At 37.9% G+C, this 11,901-nt stretch overlaps 1 protein-coding gene and 1 pseudogene across 1 annotated transcript; both read right to left on the minus strand.

The window, feature by feature from the left end:
• Positions 1 to 2,668: 2,668 nt before the first annotated feature.
• On the minus strand, positions 2,669 to 5,061 carry LOC134248654 (uncharacterized). The gene is made up of 2 exons (XM_062731056.1): positions 3,615 to 5,061; positions 2,669 to 3,429 (listed from the first exon to the last, which is right to left on the minus strand). The coding sequence occupies exons 1-2, from the start codon at positions 5,059 to 5,061 to the stop codon at positions 2,669 to 2,671; spliced, it is 2,208 nt and encodes a 735-aa protein (XP_062587040.1).
• Positions 5,062 to 8,252: 3,191 nt separating this feature from the next.
• Positions 8,253 to 9,378, minus strand: LOC134248655 (E3 SUMO-protein ligase ZBED1-like; annotated as a pseudogene).
• Positions 9,379 to 11,901: the final 2,523 nt, after the last annotated feature.

Consider the following 11,901-nt stretch of genomic DNA (forward strand, 5'->3'; position numbering starts at 1 on the left):
CAAAATTTGTATACAAACCATACCTTCTTCTTTGTGAAAAAGCCTGAAGATACTGCATACAAGATTAATGTATTTCTTCTATTAGAGAATTTTCCAAGGATGAGCATAACTAGTCTGTGCGTGTACAGGCTGAATGTTGCCCCATATTTCCATCAGACCATTTTCTCTGTGAATGTATAGGACTGCCAAACATCTCAACACTTTGTCTTAGGTTGTAATACACCTAGTGATAATAAAAGGAAATACATTTTTTTAAGAATTAAAATTGGAAGCATTGAAGTATTGCTTTAGTATAATTTATGAGTACTGTAAATCACTTTTTATTCGCGAGAACTTTATTTTCGCGTAATTACGCGAGACAGTGTGCTCGTGAAAATTTAATTCTTGCGTATAATAGTATCCCTTAAGAATATATAGGGCAATATCCACAATTCGCGAAAATTTTGTCTCGCTAATCAAGAGTCATTGACTATCTCGCGAAAATAAAGTGTCGCTAAAATTTAGTGATCTACAGTACTTTCTATTATTTAAAAAAACACAAATGCAACGACATACCAGTTCTTTTTTTTTCCCTGGCAGCACTGACAATAGGATGGATGCCATTTCCTGAATTGGATGGGGAAAAGTAGAATTTTTATGTTATATGTACCATCCAGCCGTAATAAAGCTCCCTGTAAGCTTTGACGTCTTATTTTACCTGCTGATCTCCCAAATGAAATAAAACGAAAAAAATATATTCTTAAGTAATTAAAAACAACCCAATTTACTCACTATAGGCTTTTATTTAGAAACAAGTACACAGCCAGCCTGTAAGTGAGGTCTATCCATAGTCCTGATAATAAATTCTTTTTTTTTCCAGAAGACTGTAAAATTATGTTTTTTGTATTTAGTTGTAAATTAACAGCTACTGCATGTTTATATTCCGTTTATTAAACATATTAAATCTATGTTTGTTTGTTGTCTGATGTCCCTCTTAAGAATTTTTACTCGTATGGAGACACCATCATTTGCTGATGGCGGACTTCAAACATGTCAAATATACCTATTCTCAGCACTCTGGGCCACTGAGCATTGATGTATCTTTTTTGTGACAACACCTACTGCAAAACAGGACCACGGTTTTTTACGGTCTCATCTGTAGGACAGAATCCACGTTATGCAGTGGATTTGAACATGCGACATTAGGTTCAGTTTTTAGCTTTGGTGACTGTAGAAAGGGCAGACACTCTAACCACAGCGAAATGTTGGCAACTTACATCAAAGTAAAAGTACCAGTCTCATTTTTTAATTTTTTAATAATAAAAAAACCCAAACAATATGAGGCTGATCCGAAATCATTTATCTTTATCCAATATCAATGAATGACCATTTAATGTATCTCTGCAAGTTCTGGAGAGTCTTTTGGTGAGGGTTGAAATGTGTCAGATGTTTGTGTTTGTTTCAGTTTTATTTATTATTATTTTTGCGATCTGTTCAAATAAAATGAATGTTTAGTTTGTATTTGCCTTGCAATGAATATTACGTTGCACTTAATTACCCTTGATAATCATTTGGGACGTTGCTCTTTTATACAACAAAAACGAAATGCATGTAACCAGTGCAGACCTACATTATAACCTAGCTGTGCGATGATTGTCATGTAAAAAGGAATAAATAACAACATATAGCCAAAAGCATTCATATCATATACTAATTCCATTTGAATCTGGAGTTTATGTAAGTGGTAAAGGTGATTATACATCTGACAATTTACAAAAATGTCGATTGTAAACTCAATGCTTTGTCGTTGTACTATCTTCGTCATACAGGCATGTTACACTCGATAATTCTTAGAAAGTTTCTATAAATGTATAATATTTACAAACAATAATTACCCAAGATTCGAATAAACCTTTCTCCCGGCTGTGACAGCTCGATTAAAGATCGATTCAGCCCCTCCGTTTAGCTCCAAGTTCGAGAACACGTCCATTTGTTTACATTGTTACAAGCGCCGCGGTGATTAAAGCGTTTACGTAACCACCTCTAGTACACCAGCGACACCTGACGTCATAAATATGACGAATGAGTCCTATTTCTGCTGAACGCAGGCGTCCACCAACACGAAGAATGGAATCATCATCCAGGTAAGGGTCAAGGTTGACAATAGAGCTGTTCTTAGGAATAGCTTCCCTTCTTGAAGATTCGATATTTCCTGGTGAAAGGTCTCCTGCTGCACCAACTTTATAATGAATGTCTCTGTAGTTCGACGGAAACGTGATGAGAACCGATCACACTGAACTCCATGCCTACCCAATACGACATATCTCAAAATGCTAATAGCATTGACCAATGGCTTCCAGGTGGAGAATCTCTGGAATCGTTCAATCCCGAATGGTCTCTTTGTGACAGTCATAAGGGTTGACAGCTGTGGCCTCACATTACTGTCGTGGTCTGCATCAACCAAATGAAATTCCTCCTTGTCACCTTGCACACTGGAGAGTATATCAGGTCCCTTGATCCACTCACTACTTTGAAGGTCTCTTCCTGAAATTGACCTTGACCCGATATCTGCTGGGTTCTTTGCTGACTGCACAAAGGTCCAGTGACTAGCTGGAGCGAACTTAAGTACCTTCTGAACCCTGTTTGACATATAGGTATAAAATCGTCTCGAGGTATTGTACAGGTAGCCTTATACTATGCGACTATCCGAATAGAACTGTAAATGGTCAATCCTTGAGTCTAAATTATCTGTCACTATGTTTGCAATTTTACTTGCGAGCACGGCTGCGCACAGTTCTAGTCGGGGAACTGTGTGTCGATGTGCTGGGGCCAACTTGGATTTCCCAAGCACGAATCCAATTTCTGTATGATCCATTTCAACTACCTTAAGGTAAGCAACTGCAGAGACAGCAATCTCCGAGGCGTCCCAGAAAACGTGTACTTCCACTCCAGAAGCGTCGTGCAGGCCTGACGATGTATATGGTCTAGGGATGCTAATGTGGGCCAATTCCTCAAGTGAATCAAACCAATTCCGCCATTCGTCCTCAAACTCAGATGGAAGAGGATAGTCCCAGTCAGACGGTGAAGTCAGGGCCTTACGAAACAATATCTTTCCTTTCAGCGTTACTGGACTGATGAAACCGATGGGGTCATATAGGCTGTTTAATGTGGACAGCATTCCACGCTTTGTAAATGGCTTCCGCTCAAGGGACACATCCACCTTAAAGGAATCAGTCTGTAAGTCCCAGGTCAGTCCTAGACTCTTCTGTAAGGGTGCTTCATCCAGTCGCAAATCAATGTATTTCAAGTCTTTAGCTCTTTCTCCTTCGTCAAATGCACTCATCACTTCCTGTGAGTTGGAGACTACTTTGTGTAATCTGAGCTTCCCGCCTTCCATCAAGGTTTCCTGAGTCTTTCTGATAAGCTTGACGGCTTGCTCCGCAACTGGAACTGAAACCAACAAATCATCCACGTAGAAACTTCTTTGCACTAACTCTCTTATTTAAGGATCCGGATGATCAGCAACAGATTGTCTCAGGCCATATGTTGCAACAGACGGCGACGGCGTGTTGCCGAAAACATGCACAGTCATTCTATATTCAATTAGTTCATTTGATGGGTCATTGTTCTTGTACCACGGAAAACGCAAGTAGTTTTGATGATAACACGGAAACAATAAAACATTTGTTCTATGTCTGCCATGACTGCGACTCTCTCTTTGCGAAATCGAAGAAGCACGCCGAACAAGTTATTGGTCAAATCCGGTCCAGATAACAGAACAAAGTTCAATGAAATTCCATCGTAGGAAGCTGAGGAGTCAAAGACCATCCTGATTTTTCCTGGCTTTTTAGGATGATAAATGGCAAATATTGGCAAGTACCAACACTCATCTTTACAATGTAAAGGTGGGGCTATTTCAGCATGTCCTTTGCTAAAGATCCCTTCCATGAAAGTTAGGGCATGATCCATCTTTGTAGGATTCTTCCTGAGATTGGAGTCTAGATTTTTGGCTCTCTTGACTGCTTGAGTGTAATTGTTTGGAAGTCTTGGTCGTCCAGGCTTAAAAGGGAGGGGAGCTGTCCATTCTCCCACTTGGTTGCGATGGAACTCACTTTCCATAATATCGAGGAAAACAATGTCCTCCTGAGAAGGTCCTGGCTTATCATCATTTGGCGTTCTGTCGAACACAGAGGAAAACTGTTCCTGGTCGATGCAAGGATCCTTAACAGTGAGTGAGTTGTTACAGGGCTGCAAGATAGAAGGCCTAAAATTGTCATGCAGGTATGTTTTGTTCACTGAAACTTTCGCTGGTAGGTGTACCTTGTTCAAGCATGTCTCACCAATGATCGTCCAACCAAGACTCAACTTCTGGGCATATGGAGCATTATGGCTAATTCTTTGGTCATGGACATGGTGTGCAACAATCAAATCACGGCCGATAAGAAGCAATATCTTTGCTTTAGAGTCTAGTTCAGGAATGTGACAAGCTATATCTGAAAGGTGTTGAAACCTTCTTGCCAAGGCTGGCGTTGCAATCTCGTCACGATTGTTTGGTATGTGATCACATTCCACAATAGGGGGCAACAAATGCTTTGTGCGTCCATCCAGTGATGTTACAACAAGATTTTTGGCAATCCTGCTGGTCATAGTTTTTACTCCTGAACATGTTTGTAACTGATAATCCTTTGTCTCAGAGTTAATGTTTAACATCTCAAAGAGTTCACTTTTGGCTAATGAGCAATTACTTTGATCATCAATCAAAGCGTAAGTTTTCACAAAGTTATTAGGTTCTCCTTGTGGATACACATTAACCAGAATTGTTTTTGAACACGACTTTCCTCCTTGAATACCACCACAAATCTGCGCACACTTGTTATTTACTGTAGCTTTTGTCTCTGGATCTTGTCTTCTCTCCCCGCCTTGAGGGCTCCCAAGGTCAACATGAAGCGCCGACGGATGTGCATCACTTGCACAGACTGAACATGTTACTTTCTCATTACAGTTCCTTGAAAAGTGCTCAATAGAATTGCAACACTTGAAACAAATTCCGTGCCTTACAAGAATGTCTGTGCGTTCTTTCATTGGTTATTTGCTAAAAGTTCTGCACTTATTTAAGGCATGAAAATCCTTCGGATGAATTAGACATTTTTTCCTAGGATCAAAATGGTCCTTGTATTTCTCACTGTTGCTAGCTTCAAGGTCTGTCTTTCTGTTTATAACTCTGCGCTCAGGGCGATGTACCGGTATGTTTTCCTTTCTCCGATCCTGTAGACATAGCCCAGGGTCGTTCCTGATTTGACTCATCTCCATTATGAAGTCCACAAAATACTTGAATGGAGGATGTGGTTGTCCGGAATGTCTCTTAAAGGCCGAAGCTCTTGTAATCCACTTTTCTTGAATGTTCACAGGGAGCTTTCTCACAACAGGTAAGATTCCACTGGAAGAGTCGAAATATGACAAGAGGGTTGAATAGGTAGGGTCCTCCTTAACTGCATCTATTTCGGTCAACAGATCAGCCAGTTCATACAGTTTTTTTACTGTCACTTATAGATACAGATGGAAACTTGTCCAGTTTAGACTTTAAAGTCGCTTCAACAAGTTCTGGGCTACCGTAGCGTTCTTGTAAGCGCTGCCATATCAGTCGCACAGCCTTCTGTGGATCCTTTGGATTTGCTGTTCTCATGCTCATGGCAAATTTCTTTGATTCTGCTCCTAGCCACTTTATGAGTAAATCCAACTCCTCTCCTGGTGTTGCCCGCAGTTCCTTCAGAATTCCTTGAAAGCTGGTTTTCCAAGCTGTGTATGCTTCTGGTTGGTCAGTGAAAGCCATGAATCGTGAAGTCAACAAGTCTTTTTTAAGTAAAAAGGAAGTGAAGTCACCAATGCCTGGATTCGGGTCAGGCATAGCTGATGGCCTTGGAGGGTCAGTGTCCTTGACCTCAAGCACAGGCTCATGTGGAGTTGAAATAAACTTGGGCGGAGGCAGTTTAACAAATCCTTCTGAGGACTGGCTGTCAAGTGATGATAGGAAACGAGACACAATCTCATCCTTCGGAATTTGTGAATGACGCTCTTCTTTGACATGGAACTCTTGAGGTGTGATATAGTCTCTTGCCACTCTGACTTCTGCTTCCGCGACAGCAGTTTCTTGCTCCTGTTTTAACAAACGAAGATTCAACTCAAGTTGTGACTTTCTCTTTTCTAATGTTAATTCATGCTTCAGGAACTCTAATCCAGTCTTCTGTCTCTCCACATTTAATTGTTTCTCTAACAGTATGACTGATGGACTTGTTGAAGTTCCGGACCTCTTGCTGCTGCGACTATTATGTTCGGATGCCATCCTATGCGATATGTTTTCCACTGCCTCTAACATACGCTCTGCAATCCCAGCTAAGAATCTATCAACAATTCCTTTTCTTCTAATGAAGGTATCTAAGTGTCTTGACCTTTCTACTGAACTCTCTGGTGTATTGGTCCTTATAAGATATTCGACTAATGTTCCAGATGATGCAGTAAGTTCTTGACGAAGACAGCCGACATCATCATCATATTGCTGTAACACACGGGGTTCAATTTCTGACACCTTAGAGTTATAATCAAAAATGGCCAATTCTATGTCCTTCCATATTCGATCAAAAGTTGTAGTGAATTTCTGAATCTTGGATTCATATATCGAATATGCCTTTTCTGTAAGAGTTTTCTGTCGCTCAGAGTGACGAAGAATATTATCCTCATGCTTAACGCCTAACTGATTTTCGTCATTTTGGTCACTCATGATTGATACATATATGCAAACAATGTGCTGAATAATACCAAATCACAATATTATTTTACGTCATAAACACACTGTTTATTTCACACTGTCAGTTTCAGCTCGATAAATTTATCAGTTGTGTCACTCGAATACACAATACTATGCAAAAACTAGAGCACTATTGTATAGTGCATGAAAAATGTAAAAAATCATGCTAACTTCATGCAGTCACAAAATAAAACAGATGCCTACTACAGTACATTACAAGTTGAATTTCAATCATTTGACAGCAACCAAACATTTACCTAAACTAGCCCTACTGTTGCGTAATATACACAAAATGATAAAATGTTCAGAAACGACAGTACTAGTATTCGACTACAAAAGATTTTCAGACAAAGGGTATATGTATATAACAACCACACTGTTTATACACAACAGCGTACACACATGAATGTTCATCATAAAAATGCATGACAAATACAGGCAGCATATCAAAGAGTACTACAGTTTAATAGTTGCTGACATTTGGTACGCGCAATCACTAATGTTCATGTCCATGCACGAGGAACTGTTGGTTGAGGGAGGGGTCGTCACGCTGGTCAGCACGCTACCCTGGAGCTCCTGTTCGGCAACCATACATATGGAATATGGAACTGCAACATCTGGTGTAGAGTAGATGGTTATTTTACTGTTCTGCCTCACTGCCACATGAACACGGGCAGACGTTACCCTTATCTGGCCAGGTCCAATGAATAAAACAATAAACAGTTTTCTGTTTATTTATAGCAAGACATGAAAGGGTAAAATACTGAAAATAAACAAATAAACAACACATTACAATATGCTTATAATGATAACATCGTAATTGCTTACATATATCTTAATAATCTTACATACATGCATTCTGACTTAGGCTATTTATGAAATGATAGTGCACGTCCGAATTTCATCACCGGAAATAATGTAAACATTACAGAACTTGTTATACAAATTAATTATGACCGAATAGAGAGCATACGCAATATACACAAAACACAAGCAACATTTACTTACACCATGGGAACACGCACTCGGTTGCAATTAAACAGTTACAAGGAAAGGACGGCCAAAACCGTGAGCAGCCATGCCATGCTGCTAATCGTATACGCAGCGTTACCTAAGTGCGTATAAACCAAAAAAACTAAAATACGGAACGCAAAAATCCGGAAAGTGTCAGAACACTCAAGCAGGTACTGTGATACTTCCATTTTCACTGTATCACCAGAAACATGTCGTTTCTTCACCTGCTTTGTAGGTGTCATAAAGCTGAAAAGTCCGTTATCAAGCTTACTAACTTTTCTTGGAGGAGATCCATTATCACTAGAAGTTTCACTTGCTAAATCATGCCTTCTTGCATATGAAAGAAGCTTTTCTTCTATGTCCGCAGGGGATTTCGACCACCGAAATTTAAATCTTGGATCCAGTGCTGCAGAAAGTTGATAAACATCATCATCTTTGTTTACTGTGAATCTCTTTGTCATTGAAGATAACAATGTGGACGCCATATTGTTGCTATAAATATAGTTGAAAGTTCTGCAAGCTTGTGCTCAAGGCCGAGTATAAATGGGATGGCTAAACTTCCAGAAACATTTTTTTCGGGCTGCACCATCAATGTTGCATCTTCAAATGGTTTAAGAACAAAACAGGGTTCCTGCAATAATTTTCGTTCATATCCAGTTAAGTGAGTCGTGTCCAGTTTATTAAGTTTTGTATCAGGTATCTGAAGGATGGAACGGATCATTGTTAGTTGTGAATTCCACCGAGTTGCATTATTAGCTTGAAGTCTCTTTTCATCTTCCAAGATTTCATTGGCTTTAATTGATTTCCTTACATATTTCACTATGTTTGAAGCCTTTGCAATGACTGTTTTTAAATGCGGGCTAACGTCCTTCATCCCATCTTTGACAACTAGCTGTAAGATGTGTGCAAAACTTCTTCCATGCTTGGGGATATCATCAATAGCATAGTCGAATTCCACTGGCTCCAAACTAGAATCATCATTTTCATCTTCATTGTCTGACTCACATGTGTCTTCTTTCGAGGTTGTATCTTTCTCACATTCAAATCCCGGCAGAGCAAACTAAAAGGCCTTAGCCATATTTGAAGCATTGTCTGTCACAATGTTGGTTATCTTTTCTGCTATATTATAGCATGCCACTGCGTCCTCGTATTCTTGACGCATGTTTTCTGCACAGTGTTGGCCTTTAAATCGTTTACATGACACCATGATTGATTCCATGCATCAATCCAATATAAAGTGACCTGTTATACCGAGAAAGCCCTTCATTTGTCGATTTGACCAGAGGTCAATAGTCGAACAGACACTATTCACAGATTGTAACTCGTTCTTTATTTTAGTTTGAATATTGGCTGACCTTTCCAGAATTTTTAAGAAGTTTTGTAGAAAAATGTTTACGAGATGGTAGCTTATATTTGGGATTCAATGGTTCAATTAACAACCGGAATTCTGGATTTTCAACAACTGAAAGAGGTGTCAAACTTCCTGCTATGAAGGAAATCGAAACCTCAGAAATTTGCTGCTGGTTCGGATCATTTGAATTAATTGTACTTGTTTTTGAAGAAGTTTGGATGTATGTTTCCATGTTTTTGGTTGATCATCTTTTTCTCTCGTGTAAATATCTCTATGTTTCCTCTGAAAATAATAATCATTAAATTAGTCAACAAAATAAGGCATAATTATTGCTTGGAATATAGGTAGTGGACAGAAACTGTTTTACATGTAATTAACAGTGTCGACATGAGAGAAGTAATTTAGACTACAATTGGTAGATGTTTTTACAAGGATTAGCACAATGGTTAACTGGTCAGGCTTGATAGAACACTGTTGATAATTATAATTACCCATGCCAAGCCAACCTAAATCGCACATCATTCATCAATGAGGATTTTATAAATAAATCTGCTTTTTTTTTTATAATGAAGGCTCACATACATAAAAATTTACAGTTTAATAGTATACATTTATGTACCAAAGCTGATATAACTGCCATAATCATAGTAAAAGTTATAATTCAATGTAAGTCACTTAAATTTGAAACTTGCGATTTTATAGGTATACCGGTATATCACGATTTTTTGTTGCGTGATACGTATCGTGATATGGAGACCTAAATATCGGTATTTAGATACATATTATTATTCATTTATTTGTCCAATCTTTCAAATTAAAATTATAGAAAGTCTAAAAAAAATGTGGCAAAAGGTGAAAAGAACGGCATTTTACCATCCAAACATAATCTTATTTACATAAAAACCGCTATTTATAGTATATAGGTCAAAGTCAAGGTCACAAGGTCATTGACCTTGGTGTCATTTGAAAGAACTTGAGAAGTGGAGTATGCATACCAAATATGAAGTCTCTATTTGTCATGGTTAAAAAGTTATGGTGAAGGTTCAAGTTTGCCGACAAAAAAGCTATTTTTTAGCATATATGTCAAGGTCGAAAGGTCATTGAACTTCATGTCATATAAAAGAGCTTGATTAGTGGAGTAGGAATACCAAATATGAAGTCTCTATCTCTTATGGTTCAAAAGTTATGGCGAAGGTTAAAGTTTGCAGAAAAAAGCTATTTTTAGCATATACGTCTCAGTCAAGGGCACAAGGTCATTGACCTTGATGTCATTTGAAAGAGCTTAATTAGTGGAGTACGCATACCAAATATAAAGTCTTTATCTTTCATGGTTTAAAAGTTATGGTGAAGGTTAAAGTTTGCAGACAAACAGACAGACAGGACAAAAACAATATACGCCTCGGATCTATTGATCCGGGCACATAAAAATTTCCAAACAGTAAAATTTTGTTTTCTAGCATATTTTTAAGAAAAATTATGACTACTCACTTAAAATCATTGTAAAAATTGCTTGTAAAAATATTGTGATATTATCATATTTTGGTAAACCAGAAGTCTCTGTCGAGACTGTAGCTTTACTGGTTAGTACTTATAACAAAGGAAGATAAAAGAAGCCATTGCCATCAGACCAAATCTGTAGGAGGAGTAGCATTTTGAAAGAATTTCACAGAAATTTCTATTTTTAATAACCATGGCTACATCGGTCATCGAAATCAAAAAATGATGCACTTAATTATGTATCTTAGTGTTGTCTACTTGTGTGCCAAGTTATATTGAAATCAGATCAAAACTGTAGGAGAAGTAGCATTTTGAAAAATTGTTTACAGACAGACGGACAGACAGACAGACGGAAACCTTACTATCGTATAAGCTCTTCTGGTCTCTGATCAGTAGAGCTAAAAATCGTGATATATTGCGATACGAAATATTTGGCGATACCCATCTCCAATTACTTGTAATCATAAAATGAATGATTACTGATTACTCATGATACTCAGCAATCTGTAATCGATTACAGCTAATTACGATTACCCAATCCCTGATGACAACATATGACTATTCACTTAAAATCATTGTAAAAATTGCTTGTAAAAATATTGTGATATTTTCATATTTTGGTAAACCAGAAATCTCTGTCAACTGTAGCTCTACTGGTTTGTACTTATAACAAAGGAAGATAAAAGAAGCCATTGCCATCAGACCAAATCTGTAGGAGGAGTAGCTTTTTAAAGGAATTTCACAGAAATTTCTATTTTTAGTTACCATGGGAACACCGTTCATCGAAATCAAAAACCGATGCACTAAATTATGTATGTTAGTGTATTCTACTTGTGTGCCAAGTTATATTGAAATTAGACCAAATCTGTAGGATGAGTAGCGTTTTAAAGGAATTTCACAGAAATTTCTATTTTTAGTAACCATGGCTACATCGCTCATCGAAATCAAAAACTGATGCACTAAATTATGTATCTTAGTGTAGTCTACTTGTGTGCCAAGTTATATTGAAATCAGACCAAAACTGTAGGAGGAGTAGCATTTTGAAAAAATTGTTTACAGACAGACAGACGGACACCTTACTATCGTATAAGCTCTTCTGGTCTCTGATCAGTAGAGCTAAAAATCGTGATATATTGCGATACAAAATATATTTGGCGATACCCATCTCCAATTACTTGTAATCATAAAATGAATGATTACTGATTACTCATGATACTCAGCAATCTGTAATCGATTACAGCTAATAACGATTACACCA

This window comes from Saccostrea cucullata, unplaced genomic scaffold, assembly GCF_032062105.1.
Source record: "Saccostrea cucullata isolate Sc308-1 unplaced genomic scaffold, CSIRO_AGI_Scuc_v1 ctg2905, whole genome shotgun sequence".
NCBI lineage: Eukaryota > Metazoa > Mollusca > Bivalvia > Ostreida > Ostreidae > Saccostrea > Saccostrea cuccullata.